This window comes from Haliaeetus albicilla, chromosome 18 (assembly GCF_947461875.1).
Source record: "Haliaeetus albicilla chromosome 18, bHalAlb1.1, whole genome shotgun sequence".
Lineage (NCBI taxonomy): Eukaryota > Metazoa > Chordata > Aves > Accipitriformes > Accipitridae > Haliaeetus > Haliaeetus albicilla.
In genome coordinates this window covers 26,383,211-26,410,432 of record NC_091500.1, presented here as the reverse complement: position 1 = coordinate 26,410,432, position 27,222 = coordinate 26,383,211, and the positions used below count along the sequence as shown (strand labels likewise).

The 27,222-nt window shown below is 42.0% G+C and overlaps 1 protein-coding gene across 1 annotated transcript in view; it reads right to left on the bottom strand.

The window, feature by feature from the left end:
* Positions 1-27,222, bottom strand: part of LRRC1 (leucine rich repeat containing 1) — a 75,077-nt gene that overhangs the window by 39,510 nt on the left and 8,345 nt on the right. Inside the window, exons 2-4 of the mRNA XM_069805974.1 lie at positions 19,996-20,113; positions 5,083-5,161; positions 1,809-1,898 (exon numbers count right to left, since the gene is read on the bottom strand). Coding sequence (XP_069662075.1) covers positions 1,809-1,898; positions 5,083-5,161; positions 19,996-20,113 — 287 coding nt within the window. The remainder of the gene's footprint in view (positions 1-1,808; positions 1,899-5,082; positions 5,162-19,995; positions 20,114-27,222) is intronic.

The following is a 27,222-nucleotide window of genomic DNA, read 5'->3' as shown; positions in this document are numbered from 1 at the left end:
CTGTTAGTGCTTGTGGAAGGTTTCAAAAGACATTTTCCACTTCTGTTGCTGCTGGAGTGGTGCCAGCTGACAGCTTTCATACCCATGGGAAGTGGCTAAAGCAATGCTGGTCTGAACTTGACTACATTGCAGGAGCTCTTAATAATAAGATCCCTTCTGGAGGACTCCTCTGTTTAGAAACAGTTGGGTTTTATTGTTAGGGACTACGCTGACTCCCCAAAGAAGCCATGTTAGAAATATTCCACTTTATGAAAGGATGTCCAAGATTAATAGGCCTCTACTGATACTCACGACTCAACATCTGAGTTACTGTAGCTTTCTGAAGCAAGATGGAAGTGGTTCAGTACACAGAAACTTAGAACAACAGTATAGGTAAGGTAACCATAAAGGTAGGTGCAGATTAAAAAAAAAAAGGGGGGGGAGGGGGAGATAGGGAACAATCAGGTGCTGCAAGAAACTTCAAATTCTCTAAAATGGTATGTTTCCCAGCAAAAGTAACAAATAACTTTTCTGAGTTAAAGCACAAATATCTTAAGTTCTGTGAAGACTATTCCTGAAGCTGGAATAGCAAGTTAGACTCTTCAGCCTGGAAAAAAGCACCTGAGGATACAGTAGAAAACACAAAGGCATCAACGGCAGATCAAGTGCATAGGGATCAGCTGCTCACTGTCTCTTCCAATACTAGGCATCACAGGCAAGGTAGATAGAGCCAGGCTCAAAAAAACCCCAACAAATCAATGCAATGGGTAATAAACCTGTGGAGCTATTTGCCAGGGGATAATACTAGAGATGTCTACACAAGCTTAAGGAGAAACTGGACAAGTACACGGAAGAGAGATTCATTATGGACTACCAATTAGACAAACCAAGATCCAAAGCTCGGGAAATCCTCTGAACCAGAAACAGTCAGGGGATGGAAAGAGGAGTAATCAAACACATGCTTTTCTTATTAATCCTCACTAGGCATCTACTTACTGCAACTGTAGAAGGAAGCTGGGCTAGATGAGTCTTTGATCTGAACCAGCACAGCCATTCTCACATATTCAGGTGAGGACACATGGAATTACCTCCTCTCCTTTAAATTGGAAGAGATACTCTTCTCTCCACTGAGAGAGATTTCCCTTCTGTAAGCGTGGATGTTCATTTCAGTCAAAAAGAGACAGATAAACAATGTTCTCTTTACTCTCCATCTGTCTCCACTTTGGAAGTCTGCCCTTGCAACCCTTCCAGAGTTAACAAACACATCTTAAAAGCTTATCAAATTTCATCTTAAGAGCTGTTCTGTGAGTTTTCATCTCCACAGCTCCCACTGGAGGTTTTTTCAGAACCAGACTGCTCCTATAGTTAGGAACCTTCTAATTTCCACCCTGATCACAGCCAGCTTTTACCCATCTGTTCTTGTGCCAACAATTGTCTGGTTTTGAGCTAAGCTGCAAGCCATCTGACATGTTCACAATAATGGATCAATGGTCTACTACAATGAAGGAAAGCAAAAGGTCAGATCTGCATCACAAAACACCTATTTAATTTTGCAACCAAAATTCCAAGTTACGCCAAATCCCGGAGAACAGAGTCAAAACATACACACACATGCTTCAGATTCTGCATTAGCCTGCTAATGACAAGTGGAAATGCAAAGGGATTTTTCTTAAACAGATCCCTCAAACTGGAAAAAATATAAAAAATAAGCGCAGTCCTGTAAATATCTTTACAGGTATATTACATACAATTATGCAAGTCATGTATACAATAGGCAAAACAATAAAGAGAAAACAAATTAAGATAGTAATCAAGTATAAAAAACTTACTTCCCAATGTTTTCAGGTAGTGCTTGCAGAGAGATGTCATTTACTGAAAGACATGTTAGATTCTGTAATTCAGGAAAGCTTTCGGGCAACCTGTGGAGATATTAATTCAAATCAAGGACTTCCAGCAGAAGTATTCACATTCATGTAACACATACTGAAAAAGAGAACATGTAGTGGAAAACAACAGTCTATTTAGCAAATAGACACAGAGGGAGGCCTGCCCAGACTCCAGCATGACTCTCAGAAAATTCTAAGGCACATAGTAAGAAAAAAAACAACCCATGAGTTACAAGATTTTAAAGTTTCTTCTTTGTCAAAGAACAGGTAATATCCCTGTCCCCTAGACCCTGTCTTCCCTGCCCCCAATTTGCAAATTTAAAAAGCTATAGAGCTTGAGAACATTTAAAGCATTTTAACAAATTTAAAAAATCAAACATTTAAAAAAAAAAACCAAACCAAACGTTTTTTTACTATTATTTTCCTGTATCACCTAGATGGTAAAATAATTAAATTAATTATTTTTATTCAGGCTTCAGCTCCATACATGCTTACAGCATGGCCTTTTCATATTAGCTACTAGGCTGCTCTTCAATTGCTTTTTGAAGAAACAGTCTGTTCACTATGAAGACAACGTTCTGCTGTTACAGCATTTCACATTTACTAGCTCACAGCACAGCAGCATGTAATCCCTCCCTTCTTACACTATAAAATGCAGCCACATGCAAAACACTCCCAAAGTTCCCAAAGCCTGTAGGTCCATCACCCAGTTGGTCTTCTGCAAGGCTCGGCTTCCCCTCCCGCGGATGGGTTCCTGGACCACTCACTGCTTGCTGGCAGCCAGGTTGCACCAAGTAGCTCAGTTTGCAGTTGCACAGGAGACAAGGTGGGGTAAAGGAGCAAGGAGGTAGAGGAGGAGAAGCCCCTGGCCCAGCCATCCAACTTCTGCTCGACCCTCAGAGCATGCAATCTAAGCTCAAGCTGTAGCGTTTGGTTTGGTTCCTGCTCTCCCCATCACCCAGCTCAAGGCTCATGGTATGACCTGCAGCCTACTAGTCAAAAGGAGATGCACACCTACAGGCAAATCCAACTGTGCATGATGGGGAAAGGGGAAAAGACAAATTACAGTGGGGGGCAGGAGGGGCTTTTCATGTGCTCAGCTCCATACTGCACTCTTTGCTGACCTTATTAACAGAACATGCTCAATATCTCTACACTGTGAGTGCCACTGTAACTATCCATTACTGTTTAGGCTCTAACAGGTTTAAGACTGGAGTTAAATGGGCTGATTACCTTTTGGTCAGCCCTCAAGAGGACAGGTAGTTGGACTAGATGATTGTTGTAGGTCCCTTCCAACTAGAACTGTTCTCTTCTACCTATAGCATACAGTGGACTTCCAGTCTAATCTACAATAAATGAGCCTTTTTATTACCATAAACCTGAAATAATCTGGAAAAATGGTCTGCCAGCCACTTTTAATGCTGCAGGTTCATCAATGATTAAGTTTGACAATAAGGCAACATACTGTATTAGTAGTAGAACACTGACTGGGAAGATCTTCGACTGGCTTTTAAGCTTAGAGGAAGTAAGGATGAGAATCAGTGGCTGAAAAAAGTTCCAGGATATCACACAAAAGGAAATCACTATGAGACTTTCCCACTCTGCCTGGGCAAATTAGTGCCAAAACGTACATCCTGTTATATAGGTAAAACTGAAATTCTGGATCTCATCACAGAAAATACTTGGCAACCATGTGTAAACAGCTTCTGGTATCTGTGTTTTCTAACTTAGTAAACTGCTTGGAGTGATGTTTTCCAGGACATGCATACACTTTGGAGCCACTTTATCAAGAATTTTTAGAATTCCCTTAAACTGTCAACAAAGAGTTATGAGATCTATTTCAAGCCCATTAAAAAGCCTTTCAACTCTTTTGTTAATTCCACTCAGCTGTAGCTGTGCATTACAGCTACCATTTAAGGAAATACATTACTTGGGCTGAAGGCCTTATCCAGCACACAAAATAGAGAAAGATAACTAGCACACTACTACAGACAATTTTGGTTTCAATACCACAAGATGCAGCTCTGAGCTTTATGTACTGCACACTGATGACTGGGAAAAAGCTGTTCGGTGACCCTCACCACTTGTGTATCTGGACATCAGTTCAGCCTCAGTTTGCTTTACCAGACTTTTGTGGTGGTGTTATTATCCTCACTATATAAATGGGCTACAGAGGCACAGGGATTAAGATCACAAGTGTCCCTTTAACACTCAGAGATGTGACTTTCCAGAGAACTTGGAACACACTATGGGTGATATTCAGAGCGTACTTCTGAAGAATCACAGCTGCACACATGGGAGAAGCCCGTCTTGCAAAACCACTGGAGCAGCTTGAGATATTACAGACACTCTCCTGTTTGTTAGCACTCCTGCACCCCAGCCAGCCAGCTAATCGTGCAAGTATTCCTAGCCCATCTCAGTGCAAAGCAAAGCAAGTCAGCAGGCGAGCACCCACCGTGAATACTCTGGCTTATGTGACTTGCTCCACATCACAAAGGAGCTCTGTGGCATGGGCTGCTTTAGGAAACAGTTCTCCAAATAGTATTCAAAGCTCTTAACTAGAAGATCACCTCTTCCTTGCTATCTCCAGCCTCATTTCACTAGATAAACTCAAAATTCTTCAGCAAAACAAACAGAGAAATGTAAACAAAATTCCTCTTCTATACTAAAAGTGTGCCTAATCCCCACACCCCAGCTCATCAGAACGCAGACTGGCAGCAGCCACTGACATATGCAGTGCATTTTTGCCACATGTTACTGCATGTCACTGTGTCCCAACTGATGGGAGGGTGATGAAACACTAGTCCAAGCTTTAATCATTAGTAAAAGCCATTATCTGCAGCGGCTGATCTAAAGTCTATTCCGAATCATCAGGCACCTGGGTTTGTGCCAATGCATTTGTGCTAACCATTGCCTTATCTCTCCCAAGTATGAGCATGGTTTTCCTATGCATTTAGGAAGAGGAATGAAAATTACTTGAGACAATCAGATTTACATTTTTCCTGGCTGGCTAGCAAATTTCATCCCCTCCCAGGAAAGATGCACATCACTTTTTAAATCTGAACTTTTGCTGCAGTCCCTGCCAGAGACAGACACCGTTGGCAAGATTTCATAGAGATCCTAGATCACAATTTTTAAGGGCTTATTTAAAATTGTAATTGTTACAGCAAGATTGTAATTCTGGTATGGCAAGTACTAAGAAGAAGGTGGAAGTTACCTAGTCAGTGGATTCCCACTGAAATCTGCTACCTGTAGTGCTCTGCAGAATGAGATGCTTTCTGGTATTTCAGGAATATCTGCAGAAGAAAAACAAAAAGAAAAAATTGTCAACAACTGTACTGCATCTACACTGAAATTATTGCCTCATTACATTCAGTAACTTGCTACTGCAAGGAATTATCTTGGTACCTTTCAAGACATTTCAACACGCAAGACTGCTTCACGTCCAAGTACACAGCTGTTGTGGCAGAGCCATTTAGTGCTTTTTCACATCCCATTTCCCCCTCCTGCTCCACACTCATCTTCCTGATCCTAGGCTACTCACCTGTCCTTGGACTGGTCTTTATCAGCCTCTGCCCATCAAAAAAACAGACCTTCTTTCTATATGCTAGGACTGTCCTAAAGAAACAATTAAAATCTGAACCTCTTGTAATTTGATCAATACATGCCCACAATCTCTGCTGGCGAAAAGTACATGGGCAGGGAAAACAAGGGAAGGAAGAAGAGAATGTGCAAGTCTCTCCACCTGTAACATACACTCACAGGAGCAGAACCAGCCTCCCTCGCACTAAAGCCAGGTAATTTGAAAATATTATTTAAATTGACAGGTCCCAAGTAAGTACCAGTACACTATTTCAGATTGCCAGAAAGTAATCAGAGATATTTGTATGTGAAAATAGGGTTGTTTTTTTTTTTTTCAAGTATCTTCAACGTAACACAGTTACCTACTGAAGTTAGGCATGCTATCTTAAAAATACAATTGTCTTCTGGGTCTTTTACATCAAGCTGTATTTCCACGAATAGGCTGTGGGTCGTCTGTGTAAGTCCTTGTTTACTGTCATTGAGATCCAGCAAAAATGAAAGTAACATGTTTGGTTTCCTTGTTTAGCCACTTAGATTTTTATGATTCATTTTGAAAAGAATTCAAAAAGAAATAAAGGCAAATCTTAAAGTAAAAATCAGATTTCTGTTTCCAAGGTTTTTCTCCTATTTCCATTTTTTCTACAAAGCATTACACCTACTCCATCTCCTCTTCCTGATGTTCTCATCACAAAGAATACTTCAGGAAATGTCTTCATAGATTTTTCCTCATGCAAGTGGCACCACTGACCTCAGCAGCCATCAGTGAGCTACTTGTTGAAAAATATTTGGAAATTAGGCCTCCTCCTACCTAGCTGAGTAACTCAGAATTGACTATTCATGTATTTCATTCAGCTCTTCTCCCCAAAAGTGGTGTGACGGATGGAGGAGGGAGGAGAGTATCTGCTCATCAGGTTCATCTCTTGCCAGGTAATCTGAGCAAATGCATTTCTTTTGAATGATTCCCAGGTCAGAACTGAACCCAGAGCCAGCAAGAACATCTTCCAAACCCACAGGTCACCAGCTGTGAACGATCAATGAAAAGGCGGTAGAGGAGCATCTCCTGGGAACCTTCTTCTGCACGAGTGGGAAGGGCTGCAGGGAAGAAGGGGTACAGGCACCCCCAAATGGGTTTCACTCCATCCCAAGAGGTGCTTCCTCCTGGAACGGCAGCAAATCACTCTTGCCTTATGAACCCCAGTGCTCCCAGTACACTCACCAGGCACAGCTCTGGAAACAGCCGGGGCAGACGGAGAAACGGTTCCTAATGATTACAAGTAGCTCTGGAGTGGTCTAATCACTAACCCCAGAAACACACTGCATATTCAGAAAATATATTCACTGTTACTAAATATCAAAATAATGAATAAGAAAGGTGAATACCCACGGTGTGCCATATCAAACAACCAAGCTGTTTGGTGTCACAGCACCAAACAAAGCCACCTAGGTTGAGGTTTGCATGGAGCCGTAAACTACTTTTGAATCTACATAAACCCTAAGTCCTGTCAACAGCAGTAGTTGTCCCATAAAACGGAATAAGTGACTTTAGAGACTAAGTCCCATCAGAGGTATTTTATATGTTCTTACCCACCCATTCCTTCAGAACAGCTTTGGTATTTGAGGGGAAACGGTTGATCTTTCCTAGAAATCCAACAGCAATGAGTGAGCAGGGGGTGTCAGGCCAGGGAGCAACCAAGCCTTGTGGTCAGGCTCTTCAAACCTCTTCATGGGTTTCACCTCAAGCCTCAGTCCAGCACGACACACGCCCGTGGCGCAGTCAGCCAGCAGATCCTCCATGAAGAACCTCAGAAGTAGCCATGGAACTACCACAGGAGCCACAGGGCTCCCAAATTCAAATGGGAGACACTTGAACAACCAGCCTATTTCAAAGTGTCACATTCACAAGCGATTCTGCTGACTTCGCTTCAGGAGTCAAAACCTCACTCTATTGGTTTCTCATGGTAAGGACAAACAGGTCTGAATAGTGCATTTAAGAAACTAAAATGAAAAACAGAAGTTTCATTAAGATTGCCTGATTAAATTATGACCTTAAAGTGATAAATTCTTGAAACACTCAAAGTACTTAAAAATGTTTGCCTGTCACCAACACTCCAGAAAGTAAAAGCACTGATGTCATCACAGGGACATTGTTCTGTCTTGCAGAACAGATGGCAAATAAACTAATACTCCCTCTTTTTTCTTTTTTTTTTTTTTTAAACATTCACGTAGAAGCATTCACTTTTGAAAGGGTGTTCTAAGAAATGCAAACAGTACACAGAAATGGAAACTTTCCCTTTTCCTACAAAGAAATACACGTCAACTCAAAACAATATCAAAATTGCATTTACAGACAGCAAAGCTGATGGTTTTACCCATTCCATGATTGAGCGTCGCCTGTAGAAGACTGAATTTGTACTACAGGATTATTGACCACAGAGATCCTACGTGCACTCAAATAGATGTTGTTACTTCTACGTTGCATTACAGCAACGACAAAACACCAATACGGAGCTCAGCTAACCATCAGCAACTAGCTGGAAAAGTCCTGAAAGGGACATCACTATTTCAAAGCTTCTGAGGACTCAAAATAACTCATTTCTTTGCAGCCAAGCCAGTGTCTGGAACTTTTATATTGCCTATGTGTACACACACAACCCTTTCATATACAGATACACACTTTTCTGTATGAATCATTCTCCCAAACAAAAAAAAACAAACAAACCCCCCCCACAAAAATCAAAGCTCAAGTAGAACTAAGTATACTAATTTGTTTGGGAATAAATATATATATATATATATACACATAAAAATGCAACATATAAAGCAGAAGATAAACTTAAATCCTCAGTAGTAAAGTTTGTGAAACTAATCATGCTACCGATTTCCTCCACCAACATGTAGTTTCACTGCCAAACTGCAGATAATTTCTCTCCTACTTCTGTATGATGGACTATGAAAATCAGAAAATATGCCTTCTCAGCAAAACTGTTTTGGTAAGCTTTTTCTGTTACAAGTCTTGGGTATTATTTCTAAAAGCCAACAAGTATCTGAGCTAAGTAAAAGTTACTCCAATATAAGACACTACTTGAAATAAGACAGTATAGGCACTGCTTATAGTTTGGATCCATTTGCAAATTACTGAATCTGTTTTGAACATGAAATGTGCTTTCCCAGCTTAGATATCCCAGACTACAAAGTCACTACATGAGCAAAATCTTCAATAAGAAATGGTAACAGACACAGGGAAAAGAAAGGAAATTCCATTTATATGGGGTTTTTTGCACGTAAAGTGCATTTTCCTCCCCCCATTGATACTTTTACTATTTTTCTCCTCCACCTAACTGGACAAAGGACAGACAAAAAACTCAGTGCAACTCTCTGAACTAAGGATCATTACATATTTAGTAAGTTCAACAGGTTGTAATATAACTCACTTTAATTGCAAGGCATCTTAAAAACATTTCTCAGGCAAAACACAACCAAGTCATGAGCAGATATTTTATCACTACATGTGAAGACTACTATAACATTGCGTCGAATAAATGAACTCAAACAGAAAAGGCAAGGAGCATTTTAGTATATGACAAAAAAACATGGAGTGATAATTATAGCAGAGAAGATGATGCTTCCATAATAGAAGCATTGACATAATCAACTGAAATGCAACAGGGGATATCAAAATATATAAAGAAGTCCTTCTGTCTCTTGATGGATTAAGCAGCTTTCACCATTACTGTTGACTACTCAATTTCGTTACAGACATTAACACGTACAGCTCTGCCAGTATTAGCAGCAGTAACGTTGAATGCTTTTCTTGCCACTGTTGGATAACCAGCTCAAATCCTACTTAAATATCCAGGATTCTTCTAATGCTACACACTGACGAATGCTCTACATTTACATGATGCCCCAGATGTTCTGGCATACAGATTGTGCAGCATTGCTAATAATAAAGCCATAAACCAAGCATAAGCCCTGTGACGTGACAATACAAATACACTGGCAGCAAAAAGAAGTCATGCCAGCAGAAGTGGATGAAAATCAAGCTTGGCAGTCAAGCATATAAGAGGGCATATTCTCCCCCCCCCCCCTTCAAAATACCTCTTCAGATATTTATTGTCCTAGTTTGCACAAGAATTTGCTAAGGACCTAGCAAGCCCTGTAAAATTGACTTAAGAGGCAAGTTTAACACTAGGGAATTCTGTACTGCCCAAATGAGAAAATTACTTCTAAAAATCCTTTTGTTTGTTGCTAATTTTTTTTTTTTTTTTTTTGGAAGATTTTTACAACAGCTGCATCTCCCAATCCCCATTCCACCAGTTTCCGTCAGGGGGAGAAGACAATCTTATTTTTAAGCTGATAAAACTTTTTGTATGGCATGTTTTTACAGCATTTTATATTGAATTTCAAGCACTGACAGTACTTTTTTTGTCTACCCAAAGGCTACAGAGCCAGCATGCTTTACACATTCTGCAACAGAGAACGTAATTTCCAATACCCAATCAATATCAAGACAGCAAGGTCCGAGACTGCGACAGGGCTACCAGACCAGAGCTACTCAAACAGTGGACTCTAGCTCAAAGTAAAAAGTATTTTTGCAAGAACTCTGCTGAAGTCTCAGACATGAGAGATGCAACACATTCCTGAGGGAGAGTTTGCAATGTTCAAGAGTCTTTCAGGAGTAACTACTGGATGCTGTTATATTTTCCAGCTATGAAGGCAACACGGAGCACTGTGCTTTAGGAGGGCTGGAGCTGGCACACTGCGTACACTCCAGCAAAAGTCAACTAATAGTCCTGATCTAGATGGTCATAGTGGAAAGCCCACCACCAGGTATATACAACACAGGCAAAGCACCTTAACTGCTCAGCGATTAGTAATTCATAAATGTATTAAGCAGTTGATTAGTTTACACCAAATGTATACCCAGGAAGCCCATTCCAGACTCAAAGACTGTGAATCCATACGGCATTATCCCTCAGCTGCAAACCAGATCTCATCCATCCAATTCAATACACAGAAGATTTCTCCCCCTGCCTCTTCTCACATATATAATTATACGGTATCTACGATAGTATATCACACACAGACAGAAGGCCCATTGAAGCGTTAAGCACTGCAGTGCTTGAGTGGTTTAGGAGCCTAAAGGTTCTCTTCTTGCTTCCACAGAGGTTCCTTGGTTTAGGAGCCTAAAGGTTCTCTTCTTGCTTCCACAGAGGTTCCTTGGTTTAGGACCTAAAGGTTCTCTTCTTGCTTCCACAGAGGTTCCTCCGTGCCACCCAGCTTCTCAGAGGGGTCTCTGAGAAACCTGCCCTTGGGAATGCTCTCCAGCCCTGCTCTCCACCTCCTCCACCTTCCCAACATGGGAGGAAGGAAACTGCCCACTCAGTCAAATACCTTGCAAGAAGGAATTTGTCCTGCAAATACTTGTCTGTCTCTGCAAAGGGCTCTTCAGCTGGAAAGCCCAGCTGAGTAGGCTGTTGTCTCGCACGTGCCACCACCACATCTCTCGACCCTCCCCGAAGCAACCAAGTGCAGCTCCCAGAGGTTCTGCCTCTGCAGGGGGAAGGAATGGAGGAAGGTTCCTCATCCTCTCCCTCCATTTCCACATTAAGATCATGACATACAGGATGATCTGACAGGCTTCTTTTTTTCTATAAACCCAGGTTTTGCTACTAGCCCTGAAGGCTGAAGTAATCAATCTCTTTAGGTAAAGTGCTACAGTTTCTGGGGCACAATGTGACAGGAGTCATGCGGTTCTTGTAAAATCTGTTGAGATTAAGTGGCTCTTGTACAGGTTGTAACATTTTCCTCTTCACGCTCTGAGGCTGAGGATACACAAAATACAAGAGATATGGCTCTTTTAAGACCCATCTTTACAGCTTTAAGGAAAATTCTCAAACAGTTTCAGGTCGGGTTTTCCCAACTAATCCCTTACTGTATAATCAACAAGAAACTGAAGTGAGGTGCGCATTTCATTGCTCCTTCTCATTGCTTCTGGATATGTCCCTTTTCCAAAGGAGGAGAGGATCAGGGAAAAACAAAATCCCCACAAAGCTGCATTTCACGGATACATAGATATTAGGCAATTTACTTGAAAGAAACCTGTGCGGGGACATAAAAACAAGCTGTTTTTTGAACAAACAGCATGTGGTAAATCAATAGACTGTCCTTCTCAGCTCCAGGAATAAGCAGCAACAGAGGAGCAGGAGCTGTAAATTGGAAACGGGAGGAAAAAGAAGCGGGGAGGGGAGGGGTGAAGCTCAAAGATCAGATCACAAGGAAACAATAGTTCCAGGTGAACTAAGTGGAAGAGCCCGAGTTCAGCAAGGAATTCAGGTCTTCTACCTTTTTACTCATACATGCCTATGAAGAGTTAAACAAGGCCAGGAGACATTTTCATAAGGATTTCCACCTTGGACCTTGAGGCTAGCAGGAATTAAATACTTTTAGTCTGAGAAGCAAGGAAAAAAAAAAAAAGAAGTAAAAACTAGTATTCTACCTATGGAGCTGTGGATGACAGAAAGGGTATTAAGTGTTTTAACAGCAAAGTTACAGATCTGTTGGATTAATCCCTCAGTAACTTCACAGTCATGGCATCTAACCTTATCAACAAAAAAGAAAACAAAACCCAAGCAACTCTGTGGATACAAGAACTAACAACGCCTGTTTGCAGACGGCCATTTTATGATCTCTAATCTAGATTATCCAGAAGATGAAGTATTTATTTTATGTCACTCCCATATGGATTGCCTGGTGTTTAATGCTTTAGCTGATACTTCAGCAGGCCAAAGGTTTCTGTCTCCAACTTGTCCTGCTGCTTCAAAAAACAACAAACGTCACTAAAAAAAAAAACAAAAAGAAAAAAAACACACCCACAACCCCAAAAACCAAAAAAAAACCCCCTTCAAAATCCATAGCCTTCTCTTGAATTTGGATGAAACCAGACACTGTTGCTAGACGTGCACCCAAGTACATTAGCAAAGTTTCCTTAGAAAAAACAGTTAAATCTGGCAGAATATACCATGATGGAAAAATCCACTTTTCTGTAATCCATTTAAAAATAACACCTTCTAAACTTCTCTAATTAGATTATTCCATCATGAGATTTCACTTATCTTCTCTTTCTCAGTCAGAGTCAGCACTTGCTGCTTCTTCCTTCCCTGCCCTGATGAGCCTTGCTCAGTAACAAGGTCCAGTCTTTTCTCTCTCACCTTACTTCTCCTGCTGTATGTAAAGTTCACCTCCTCCTCCAGCTTAACATCATCAAATTCATTTTAGTGAAACACATGCACAAATTCCAACTTTCACACCACTTCTTCAAAGCAAGCAAGAATTTCTACACGGCTGTGGGATTCTGCAGTGCTCTAGAATCTAAAAGCAATTTGCAGTACATGTTTCTTTCTTCCCCACTTTTCTGCTTTGCACATCCCTAAACTTCATGTGTAAGACAAAGATGATAAAGTTTTTTAAGCACAGGTTTTAAACTAACCTCAAGCGAGGGAGGGGAGAAAGTGTATAAATACAAAGAAAATGCATGTTTCTAGAGATTAGATGTGTCAAAAAACAAACAAACAAAACCCCAATGACCCAACACAACTGCTGGCAAGCAACCATCTAAAAGAGTGAAAAATTCTGTTATCTCCAAGTCTGCAACAAGGGAGCTTTGCTTTCATTAGCACAAAAAAAAAAAAAAAACCAAAAACAAACAAAAAAAACCACCACAAAGCCAAAAAACAGTCATTGGCCTGACCCAGGCTAAAGCTTAAGACCATTTGCAGTAGTGGTCTACTACCATACAAACCACACTAGTCCCTGGTGGGATGTCCCATGGCTTTCAGGTGTTCACAACCAGGGCTGCACTGAGTGCATTCACAGGATGCTTTCTTGTACCAGGTAAGAAATGTCCATTGAGAAGTAGGAGAGCAATTCTTGTTTGTCCGTAAGTGCTCACCTGGACACAAACCAGTTGAGAAGGCAAACAAGCAGCATGCAGCAGTTGCATATGTTAACAAAAGAGATGCATTTGCCAACTATACTGCCTCACAGCACGGCTTGCTGGCTTCTTCTTTTTCTCTTGTCCACCGAGCAAGCAAGCGACAATTCACGTTTATTTCTCAGCATTCTGGGTTTTGCTATTTACTACCAGATTTGTACCAGCACATTCATGTCAGGGCAGCTGGTGGCTGGCAGAGAAGACAACGATTTCACAGAGGAGGTCTCTGCTTGGACACTGTGGAAGTGCAGCAGAGGTGGACGGTCAGATCCGAGGTGAGAGCACAGGGCAAAAGGCAGCAGCTGTTAGATGAGAAAGCGGAGACCATGTAGGGCTGCAGCATAGGATCTGAAGACTTCTTAAGAGTGCTTCTGCCTAATTAGCTTATGTCCTCACTGTGAAATAGCTGGGTCACCAGCCCAGGCTGAACTGAAAAAAGTGTTCAAGCCTTTCCTCTCTCAGTATTTCTAGTTTGAAAACACTGGTTATCCTGCTTTTTGGTGGGGGAGAGGAAAAGGGGGACACTTACCCACTTTGTGGGCAGAAGGGAGGTGATCCCACAGTACAGACGACAGGTATGTCTTTGAGAGCAGACAGCTAAAGGGAAAGCACTGGTGTGCATGCACTGATACAAACAAGTGAGCTGAAGCCCCAGAGAGCGAAGCAAAGACGACACACTGCTCTTCAGTGGCACGGACTGCTGCTCTGCAGGTCAGCTGCTGCATGCTCACCCGGCCTTCTAAGGAAGCTTTAAAGGTTTTGTTGAATATAATGTACCTATCACGCAATACGGAATAAATGTGGTGTCCAGAGGATGACTAAGATCTCTAAGAGACTTTTAATTAAAAGTTGTAAAGCAGCTAAAAAGAATAAACACTTCAAATACAAAGCAGTAATCTCAAACCACCTGCGACTGAAAGTAGAACAGTTAAATACCATTGCTGTTGATTTCTGAAAGTACCTTGATAAACGAAGACAAAACAAAATAGAAGTTTCTAATAAAAGTTTCTAAATCTGCAACTATAATCCATTTTGGAAGCAAGGACAAAGTAAAAATAAGGCTCATGGAGCATTTGGAACACTGGCATACAGCTACCAAAGACTGACCTCCAAAATCTTGGACACTCCTCAGACCGGCAGCCTTTCGTTGCAGCAGCTCTCTCCTTACACTACAGTGTTGTGACTGTTCAGATGCTTCTGAGGAACCGTCTCTACTGTCGGGGTAATCCTGAGGTAGCATATTTATCTTTCGTGAAATCTGCAATTATTTTCACATCAATGACAGTGTATTTGCCATAACATGGCAACCGTGCTGAGAGGATTTTGGAATGAGAATATCCTGATGTCACGAGACTTGCGTCCACAACAACTGCACCATCAATACAGTCATAAGCTCAGTTTAACCAGAAACTACAGAAATGGGTAGCAACTAATATATCATGTAGCCAGAATCCATCTGTACACATTAAACAAACAGTATTATTCTTATCGGATATCAAAGTTAAGAACCACGTTGAGATTTTGGTATCAAGCATCATGCAGAGTCGAATACAGCTTAACAAGATCCACCCACACACAGATTTCCTCAGTAGATGCCACGGCAAACCCATTGCTCCTCCGTTCACAAAGTAACGCATCTCAGCTCCGCTGACAGCGGAGTCAGCAACAGAACCACCATAATCCATCTATGAAGATTATCGAAACACATTTAATTCTCCCATTGCACGCACATCTTTTCCACGGTTTTGAGACTCGGGGCTTGGACGCAACACCAAACCACAAGGTTACAGAGCACTTCCATGGAGGAACAGCTAACCTGAATCCCCTTACCTGCTGCCAGCTAGAGAGCCACTACAGTTAGTGCAAATCTGCTGGTACACAGCAACTACACTGATGCTATGGGCTTGCGTGACCAAGTCCTTGGTCGATATGTTCAATGCAAGCAAGAAGAATAGCAGAAGAGAAGCCTGCCAGGCTTTTATTACAGAGAGACAGCAACGTGCAGGCGGACACAGAAGAGCAAGAGGCTCATCTCCTACATAAGCAAGGGGGTTAGTCTTCACCCCAGAAGGGGCTGGACAGCACGACGGTTCAAATGGCACTTCTGCAGCTGGGAAGGCTAGGAAAGCCACCCCGGTGCCTAATACCCAGCAGCCACTGTCCAGTGTGCAAGCTCACAGTGATTTTCTTCTTATCCTAAAAGAGCTGAATGAACTGACAATCTGTCAAAGGCTGGAAAAGGTATAGGACATTAAAGAAAAAAATCCAGACTTCCACACCACACCTGTTAAGGGCAGGGGGAGGAGTGGTGGGTAGCAATTTCTTTCAAATAAAAATACTACAATTAAATTAACACTTTTGGGGCATTTTAAGGAGCATGCAATATCGTGACAAAAACGTATCAGTGGAATCTGGAGGATTTAATACTTGTCAAAGGCAAACAAAAAACCCTCTTCTTGGAGAAGAGGGATACTAAAAAGGAATACACGTCTGCAAGAACACAGCATCCATACGTAGCATACATAATCCCAAACACCAGCACGAATTAAATTAACTACAGAAACTTCATGCATTACCCCTCCTGTCTGGAAGAAGCGACAGAACAAGAAAAGCCATTAACATTTTAATGAATCTGGGATGGCAGGGCCCTAAACTCTAAGAATTCAGCCTCCAGGCATTGCACAGAAGAAAAGGGGGGAGGGAGTCACTGGAAGAAACCTCTGCGGGATGCGCAGCATGGGTAACAGCCTGCTGCAATTCCCAGGGATCTCAAACAAGCTGCACACACCTGGGGAGAGACAGAAGCTTAATGAAGTGCCAGCAGAGGCACAAGGAAAAAACTGCAGAAATTTGAGCACATCTTTCTTCCTTTGGAGACTGCACTTCTTTTCTGAATCACAGGGTCTTTCGAGACTTGTCCAGGAGAGTGCCCAAGCGCTGTGGGAAAACAAATAGCACACAGGCGCTTCTGACTGTGCCTAGAGCAGAATCTCTCCTCTACCATGTAGAGCAAAGACTTGGGCTGAAACTCAATGCAAAGCACATGAGCCCTACCCAAGCTTCAAGGATGTAAAGCAAGGACACTTCCATGACCCAGTATCCTCGCAGAATTCACCAGTGATGTGAGAGTCCAGGAAAAGATTTAGCCAAGCCTGGGGGCTCTGAGGGAACCAGCGGTAGTTTCAGATACACAGCAGCTGAGCATCGATCTCAGAACATGCTGCAGGGAATACTCCGAGTCTCAGACACACTTTGCCAGCAACTCAAAAGCTCAGGCATCCACTGCTGAAATCCTACAAGTCTGTTTTCTTTAGCCTCAGAACTAGTACATCAGCTTTTTGAACAACCTAAGACCAAGGGGCAGAGATAAACTGCATTGCCAAATAACCTTCAAAGTGTTCACCATCACTATGCTGTTCTCTTAGCACAGCTTCCCTGCCTTCTGATATTCCCGTCCTTGATTCAGCCATTCAACCTTTGCTCAAATAACAGCCTCAGCCGGGCTAGAAAAGCACGGTGGGGGTGCTTCCTAGGAAATCTGCATGAACACATGACCTTGCAGAGGAGTAAGAAATAGCATCAACATGCAAATAATCCAGGAAAAATTTAAGATTATGTGGCTTCTAGCGTTCCCCAAATCCTTCTTCTTCTGCACCACCGAGGCTCTCACCTTACTATCCCCAAACTTCTCCCACGTACACCCAAGATCACGGGAGCGTCAAGTTTACATATGCTGAAGATTTTTGAGTTTTACTTAGAAGGATTTTTCTAGTTCTAGATTCACTTATTAACCAAAAACTGCTTAAAGGATTAATTATGTAGCACATTGTTAACATATACTAGCATGTCTTGGGCATTTTAAAACACTTGGGAATTGAAGAAAGCCACACTTAAAGAGTTTCCCTGTTCACCTTTCCTGAATGCCTATGAACTAGGGGTACTTACGCAGCACGTAACGTCGCATTGCACAGGCATGAAGAGTTGGGACGGATCCTGCCTGGAGGGATCGACCTCACCTCCAGATGCAACACCTCACCACTGCACAGAACGCAGCTGGCCGCTGCAGCCTGGAAGCGCACCCACGTCCAGCCATACCATATACCCACCATCTCATGGAGCTTCAAAGAGCGTAGGCTGACCAAAGGATTAGAAAATATGAAAAAGGAAGACATGCTACCATTTTATTATGAAGGAAATGGAAGCACTTTGTTTATCCAAAACCCTTTCTTCCTCCTCCTGTGATGAGACGTTAAAATATAAAGGGCTACTCCTGTACAGAGAACATTAAATGAATTTATATTTGCATTTTTAAGCTCTTGAGGAAACAGAATGGCCAGAACTGAAAGCAATTAGTGCACCGAACCAGACAGCTAAAACAACAGAAAACACAGAACAATGATCTCTTATTTCCCAAGTTCAGATGTCACCAGCACACTTTCCTATTCATGCAGCATACTGCGTTTTGAAAAGCTGGGCTGTTTTTCTCTGCCTGAAAGGAATACAAAGAGTTCCTATTTTTTTTTCTAAGTACTTTGGTAGTTAGAAAAAAAAAAACTGGAGTGCAAACAACCAAACAGGAGAAACACTTGGCAGGTTGAGAATCTGACATATTGGAAGGTGGGTTCAAAATACAAAGCTAAGAAATGAAAATACCGTAAATCTCCAAAATCTTATGTGAGAATTCCCCCTGCAGCATCCCAGATGGTGTGTGTTTTGCTTTTTCATTTGAAGAGCTGTGAGACAACCATAACATGACCAAACAGCAGAAAGTAACATCAGTCATCTTCTGCCATGGTCCCCCTGCATCGCCTCGCATGGTGTGTTTTTCATTTGAAGAGTCAAGTCATTCAATAACTGTGACATGATTAAGCAGAGGGAAGCAGTATCAGTAACCTGCTGCAATGAGCCACAGAGAAGAGAAAGTAATGCAGTAAAATGGGCGATTAACACTGAACCTTGGATATAGGAAAGCAATTGCTCCCTGCCACCTGCATCAGTCCAACCCATTACTTGAGAAAACACTTCCCTGTGCAGTAACTTCTAATGACACACACACATCTACCCAACCATAAATGTTCACACCATCTGTTCTCGTTACAGTTGAGCTCTCAAGCCAACTTCCAAGTCAGGCTGACAAGAGTTCACATGGCTCTGATCCACCAGCTCTTTTGCAGCTAGTTATTCATTTGCAAAGAGAATTACTAAGCCAACTGAGTGTTTCCTTTTGTATAAGGTCTGTCACAGACAGCCCCCAACTCAGCCAAACTCAGTAGCCAAAATACTGAGTCAATTAATGCTCGTGTATTTCTAAAATGTTTTAACTAATGTGTTTCTTCTGTCTCTCAGATGTTTGGGGGTTTTTTTCCAGTTTTCTTCTGTTACAGGGTTTTGCAAATGTGCATAAAATTATATGGTTCACAGAAATTCCTCAGAAACTGCCTGGAGACTCATTACGCTTCATCAGTTATATTAGCAGATAAAGCTGGCGTTAGAAGCACCAAACAAATAAAGGAAAGATGTAAATTTCAGATAGTTACAGGAAGGTGAAGTGGCCATTGAATATTCTTCAGTGCCAAAGGGTCAATGTGAAGTTAAACCATAAAGAAAAAAAGGCTCCTGGTTACACTATGTCTTCCCTTGAATATTCAATTACATCCCTCACTTATTTACAAGGTTATGCAACCTTGCTCTCTCCCACCCCATCCATCACACCTCAGAGAGCATTTTGTGCATATCCACTGCATATAAGGAGGCAAAAATAGCTGACAGTTGCTCTAATTTGGTGACACGGATTCGCTGTTTCTAGATCATTGGGTCATAAGGCTGCTTAAAGGTGACCCACCAGCCCCTGAACTTCTTGCAGAACTGGTAAGTTCACAAGGCCACAAAAAAAAGAAAAAAAAAAAAAATTTCACTCCATCACAGCTCGGGACAATATAAGCAGCAAACATTACAACCAAATGATAAACCGATGTGGCTTCCAACAACACATTTTAAAAGACGGTTTCTTCCAACATCCTTTTCTGAATTTATCTCTGCAGCTGACACACTGATTCTTCTTCCAGAAGCACAACTAGAAATACCAGCACTCTGCCTCTTGCTAATCACAGGTAAAGAGGAGAGCAGAGATAAAGAACTGGACTTCTAACCCATAGGCAGCCTTTTTTTGGACTGAAAGGAGCTTTTTGATTTCAACCTTTTTTTTTGTCTCCTTAAATGCTAGGCATTTCAGAGAGCTTGGGGGAAGAGATCAACATTATGGCAAACAGACTTATAAAAATAGGATGTAAAGCATTCTTTAAATTGGAAAATAAAGCAGGCTCTCAGAAAGGCAGAACTACAGTCAGGCATTATTTTATTACTGTACTTCCACCACCAGCTCTCCTCTACTCTTTCCGTCCTCCCCATCTAGAACTACAGGCAAATCCATGAATTACACGGAAAAGCATTCTGTGGGACGTAGCAATTTCAGAGACAGAAAAACCCTACTTACCCAGTTTTACAGACCATGTCATAGGACAGTACAGAATCAAACAAATTAACATTGGAGCTTACCATTACGAGACAAATCAAGTTCTACCAGCTGCATGAAATTCGCTATTTCTGGAGGCAGCCGCTGGATTTCATTATCACTAAGTCCAAGTTTCCGTAACTTCACAAGTTGAAAGAAAGGCTGAAAGAAAGAAAAAATTCTATGTCAGAAAATATTCACATAACTCACATATAAGCATGACAAATGATAAGCAATAACTGGAAGCCGCTTTCAAAATTTGAGCTAATTAAAGTTATTGCTTAAAATCAGTTATGCAGACCTCTTTCAGACCTGCATCAGAACAAACATTTTGTTTTAATTTTTACATGCAAACAGACTATAATCTGTGTTTTACCTAAAATGAAAATTTATTTAAAAAAACCACAACCACACACATCTGTAAAGCTCACTATTGAAGATCACAGCAGACAAGATGCTAGCAAAATCCAGAGTGCCTGCTTCAAAATCATTCATGGGGTAAGGTTACCCAGCAGGGTAATTAAAAGCATCCTAACTACACACCAGGGTTCATTAGGAAGTGAAGGCAGAGGGTCACTTCTAAAGGACGATCCAGAAAACCCACAGAGAGGGGCTGCCAAGGTCATCTTCACCGGCGAGTGCTGTAACCACCCAGGTTACAGAGCCAGCCTCCCCTGGGAAGATTTTCTTTCTAGCCTCATACACCTGCTGCTCCACGGCCCAGTTTCAGAAGGACTAATGAAAGTTGGGCAGGATATGCACAATACCAGTCTTCCCAGCTTGAGGAGGAACCCAACCCAGCCCTGCCTCTACGGCGAGGACATAGGCACACAATGCAGGCAGGATGCTAACTTTCCCTGGTCCCCAGTGACTGCAAGTGGTGAGGATCTGTGCAGAATTAAATGACTTCATATAAAGTTGTCTTGACCATAACTGACCAGACTCCTCAAATTTCAAGAGAGTTTTGTGCCCCCAGACCGCACAGGCGTTTTTGCCCAGCAGTCAGAACCTGTGCATCTCACCCGCTCGTGGCACGTGTGCGTGCCTGTGCCCTCGTGGGTTTTGCTCCTGAGGGTAACTGGAAGATGCTCATAAGTTTGGGATACCTGCCTACATTTAATCACCTGCAATCCCTCCTTGGAAATCAGCACCTTTTTTTGGAATTATTTTATTTTATGTAGATGCTGGAGCGCGTGCTCGGAATGTCACTCAATTCTATCTTAGATTGACACGAAGAGGGGCAGTAAGATAGGCATCTTACTAGGACACAAGGTAAAAGCACAGTCTTAGGAGTCTGTATTATGATACAGGTTTCCAGTCTTAGTTTGAGTGTCTTACACCCATGACCGTAAATCAGGTTTTAAGTGCAAAGTTTTGCAGCCTCAGCACCAATCTTTCAACATACATTGCTGTTCCTTTTCACAGAAAAACAGAACACAACTGAAACGAACATGTCTTCCCTCAAAAACATGGGTTCTTTTTAGGGAATAAAAAGGATAGAGCTTTAAAAAGTTTATAAACACTCAGCAGGCAAAAGATGCGTTAGATCTGAATGTGAAAATTCGAAGGCATTTTTTGAGTCAGAATGGCACTCCTTCCACCCCAAGTCTTAAAGGCTTTTGGTAACAGAGTTGAAATTGTAAGAGGAAAATAAAACCCTTTACAGTTCCACATTTCTAGCTCCCTAAAAAACATATATTACAATTAAAATAGCCACCAATGTTTTTTTAATCCTTCTTTGTCCTCCTAAGATCCATAACTGTATTTTCATGTCATTAACACATTTTTATCTGCTAAAACAAATGCATCCCCTTTGCTAAGTATTAATTAATATGACTAAATCAAGAATCTATCAGAAGCCTAGAAAAGCACTTAAAGATACTTTTGTGAAAACACAGCAGGAGTACACTCCACAGAAGAAATCCCAATCTGTCCTAACACTGTCCAAAATAAATACTTGCCAAAAAGTGTTCCTCAGCCAGTGTGTAGCTGCTAAACTATATGACAGTCATAAATATTGATGTTCTACTACAAATCTGCCCATAAGCAACAGTTGTCCTTGCCTGAGATGCTCTACCATGGCAAGTGAGAAAAGACAGGAGGAACGTGGTTAAAAGACAGGAGGAACATGGTTAAAAGACAAGAATGGTCATCAAAAAGCTATTAAGGGCTGGGCATCCTTAAGAAGGTTTGAGGGCCCTCACCACACCAGGTGTCAGTGTTGTATATAAACATGCAGAGCACATATGTGCAACAAACAAAATTACACAATATCTAAAGGCATTCTTGTTTCTTTAACTGACTACTTAAAAGAAAAAATGAACTGGGAGCTTTATTTCTAGTTTGCATAACAATTTTTAATGAATGACACCATTTCCTAGATAAAATCAGAAACTGCAGTTATATGAATGGCATTTCTTTGAACGTCTTGTTTGTTTTTTTTTCATTTAAACTACAGAACTCAATCACTCTTGCATGTTTAGTACATCCTACTCCCATTTCAGTAACTATCCTTCCTTTATCCAAGGCACATCATTAGTGCTCTAAAGCACTACTGGAGAGGCAAGCACCTCCTTTTGCCATATTTGTTTTACTTGTCAAAAAGACCACAGGGAAGAAAGAGAATTAAGAGCTTACTGAATAGAGTTCAACAAATGTAAATATATATCTATACACATGTATATAAATATATGTAATTTCTTAAATATATGCCAACCAGAAACATGTTCCTAATTCAATAGATCAGACACAGTTCAGCCTCTATTTGAAAAGCTCTAACACAAACCAAAGTGCAGTGGGGTTGTTGGCCAGAGCAGCACATCCACCCAGCACACTGTAACAGCAGGTTTTGATTGCAGACCCGACGTCTCTACGAGTATCTTGGCAACACTTTTAATGCTGCTTAGTTTAGCCAGCCTAATTAATAGCGCTTCAATGAGACAAATAATTCCATGCGCATCAGCACTAAAGAAGCCTACAGCTTTCTAAGTAGTGGCAATGCCCAACCTTCAACTGAAGCTTTTCCTGCTATCAAAGAATTTATAGTGGTTTCTCTTATATGGATTTTCTAAGAACACACATCTTGAATAGAGCCCTTCTTGCACTGGAAAACTAACCAAGTCTCTCTCTTCTGACAAAATTGGGTCGATGTCAGCCAACGGAAGAAAAAAAGAGATAAGCGCATGCATGACTCACTGGAAAGTATAGTGTGATGCCACAGTCCTCATTTTTAATACTTTTTTTAAAGAATACCACTACAACTAGCACTCTTGATTCTAGAAATGCATGTTAACAGAATTAAGCCAAACTAGTAGGATTGATAAAACTCAAAATTTTCTCCTGCCAAAGTGGCCAAAACAACACATCGCTGGCTTTCCTTCAATTGTTCGGTCCTGCATGAATGCTTCAGCACCTTTCCTGATGGAAAAAAAAATGGAAACAAGAGGCAACTGAAATAAAAACCACGGCACAAATGGCACGAAGACCTACTTGCAGCTAACGGTGTTCAAGGGGAGGAGCAACATCTCACTGCCAGAGCCTTTCCAGTGCTAGAGACATGTCACACTCCAAACCCATTTGGCATAGGTAGTATAACTAAACGCTTACTGTGTTAAGCAAAATGTTTCCATAAAAAGGCCACTACTAGCAGCAAAGAGAATTAAATTAGAGACTTTAATGAAATCCACTGCCTAATTTTTGAGATGGGCCAGCATGAGCAGCTGAAATTAGAACAAAAGGGAGAGGGAGGAAAAAAACTGCAAATTAACTCCAGTTTCAGGGCTATATTCACACAGGACAGAAAGAATTTTTTTTCTTTTTTTTTTGGTGCAAGCACTTGAGCTGTTGCTGACAAGCTTAAAAATTTGTGAGTACTTGCTCTTATGTCAAGTTTCCCTTAGACATCAATACAGATTTTCAACATACGCATGCTGCCTCAGTTTTTAAGGCTTCTTCAGGAAATTACAGTATTATATTCAAATAGGAATTAAGGAAGCTACCAAGATACAGTACATTACCAGGTCCTGTTTCTTGAACAGCATCTATATTTATTTCACCCATTTTCCAAACCTAGAGCTGACCAGATAAAGGATATCTGCACTTTAGAATTAAAAAGCAACACACAGTAACTTAAATACAGTTTAGCTCCTAATTGCATTCCTGCTTCAAATCTTACTTCAGGCTCTATTTTCTTCTCCTACGTTGTAAACAAAAATCAGTGGGAGAAGCCCTCACTTTATTTGCTCATTTCCATTCACCAGGTATGTGTCCTTCAGTCACCAGATAAGGGAAACTGCAATCAGTCCTTCCCCTACCCTTTTTATGCTGCCTCAGAAAGACCTCAGGAAAAGGTCTTTCTCCAGGCAAACACAAGCAGAAGCTGCAGTTTGATTTTGGTAAGCAAAGCGGTGAACGAGATGAGGCATCAAACCCGCGAAATAACCTCGCAGCATGGCTGATGCAACACCCTCCAGCTCCCCGACAAGGTCCCCCATCACTTGGCTTTCGGCCCCTGAAGTTATTTGTTTGCCCGCACCGTTGCACAGCTTCAGCAGGGGAGCAGGGGAGGACCAGCCTTTCTTTAGGTGAACACGCTGCGTGGCGGTCGGGACACTGCGAGGAGAACAAGGATTAAATCACGTAAGGCAGAAGCAGCACTGAATTCAAGTGTTCGGCCTCCCGGGGACGCGCTTCATAACCAGGCTCCGGTGCAGGCATACATACAAACACATTCCCTGTCCGTCAGAAGGGCAAAGGCGAAGAGGGAAGGGCGAGCTTTTCCTCGTTCCTCCCCTGCCCCGCTTTTGTAGAAGTCATCAGTAGTCAAGTCTTTGAAAGACCATCCCCAGGGGACGCTCAGTGCTAAGGGTTCCAAGAGGACGGGACGCTCGACGGACACCCTACGCTAACCAACCGGTGGGATTTCGGATATTGCTTCTCCTCCAAAGTCAGCCAGCGGACACACCAGCCCGGAGCTGACACTCACAGCGAGCTCTCACGCACCCTGCCCGCCACTCCAGCCTCAAGGCACCCCCAGCCAAAAGCCACAACTAACTTGCAAGCAAAAAAACCCTTACTCAGATGCGATCCTGTACATCGCCGTCTTAAAATCCATCCCAGAGACTCCCACCAGCAGCACGAGCGGGAGCACTGAGGACAACCAGCAAGAGCACAGCAAACAGACCCCTTCCCCTAGAAGGGCATCCTAACCAGATGCACGATGAAATGCTAAGGAACCTGGCTCCTACCCCAGATTCATGAAGTATGTAACGAGCTCTCGGCAGACTCCAGTGAAGTCTAGCACGGGCGTTATCAGCTTGGCATCTCCCACAAAACCTGCTATCACCATCAAGATCCCTCAAGTCACTCCACCTGCTTTCACCTGGGAGCAGGGACAGCTGGTGAGGGCAACAGGGTTTCACAAATACGGACCCCACGTGATCCTTTGGGCCAAACACTTTCAAATAAAGTACTAAATGAGACACCGAAATGATTTCTGAGGGCAGGGACTAATTCACAGTGCAGCACAGCAGTGTCATCATGCAGCTGATGGCTCTGGATCAAAGCGTCACTGCGAGCAGCTCATGGATTTCCTCTCAAGCCATGAGGAGATGCAGCAGCAGCTGGTGATGGACCACGGTATGCAGACCTCTGCCCGCTTGCTAGGTGGCAAGCCGGCAAACGGACAACTGCTCCGCACAGCTGAGGTCTCCAGTTCTGTCTTCGCACGTTTCGTGGCAAAACCAGAACCGGTACAGATTTTTGGCACGGTGAAAGATTGTTTCACGTGCCCAAACCATGTTTGTAGAATATGTTGAAGCTGTACTTTGGTCTTGCAGCATCCTAGCACCAACTTGGTCATCGAGAATATTAATGATCAACGGCACAAGGGCACATTCAAGCAGAAATCCATACAAAACATTAGTAAAATTACTAGATGTCACGACAAGGGAAAGTATTAACGAAAGATCACAGTTCATGGGCACGTACCCTAAACGGAACCAGATGTTGCCGCTGCTATCTCCCCCTCCAATGGATGCTTTAAAGCCCGATACGAAGGATCAGCCAGGCAGAAGGGTTGTGGGGGAAGGGTCTACAGGAGACAGAGCAAAAATGATAACCGATACCTCACCGAAGCTGGCATTCAACACCTACCCGCTACGTTTCTGGCCCCTGTTCAAAGCGCCCGCCGCTTTCTGAACTACAGTCAGCGATGGGCCAACTGCAGGTCCCAGTCTCGGCTGTTATGATTCAGTTTAGAAAATGAACGAAGGACTATCCACTCTCAAAAACTGATACACTGCAGCACTGAATCAAAACGCTGCTCTACCGAGGGATGCATTGAACAAGTTGCCTCATACCATTTACTGGAAGGCAAGGATTTACTTTCTCTGTCGATTAAGCTGAGGCAACAAAGGTTAAAGAGCACTTGATGCCATACCCGTTAAGAGTACAGCGGTGGGAGGGACTATCTCTGCCTTTAAGAGAGGCCAGAAAACATCTGCTACAACGAAATATGGATTCATTGCAATCAAATGCATTTGCCGTTTGGGGGGGCACCACACATTTAATCTCACTAATGAATTTGTAGCATGCATTTTTCCAGTATACAAGATTGTTGGCAGAAGGTAACATCTTTTTTAGACCAACTGATATAATTAGAAAAATAATTCTACGTATAATCATAAAATTTATTTTAGAGCTAAAGATCTATAATCTCTGCCCACAAACCTTATCTGTGTACATCACACAAAGAAGGAGATGCTACCCATTTACTACAACAATACAACCCTTACAGAAAAAAAAAGTTAAAAGCACTGAAACCTAACCACCTAATTACTTTCTTCCAACTGAGGTCAAAAATCAGCAGAACTCATCTGTTACTACAAAAGAACTGCCATTAGAAAATATTTTAAATCAAGCAGACTTCAAAATCTTCTGAACAGTCTCAGGGACATTAAGAGGGAAGTCAGACTTTGTAGGGGGACACCAGACTAAGTTCTCCCTCTGCTCCGGTCAAACTGTAGTCTTTCAAATTTGATGTCAAAAGGCATAGTATTTTCTTCAAGTCTTAAGCAATACAACAGAAGAATCTGGAAGCTAGCAGAAAAAACAGAGATATTTATCCGGTAATAAACTTATTTGGAGTCTTCAATACAGTGTTCTGTGTTTAAAGGGATGTTAATATAAGGATCCAATGTTGCTTCTCTACAAACCATATTTATTTTAATAATTCAAGCATGCATTGCACACTAGTACTAACTGACTGTGCT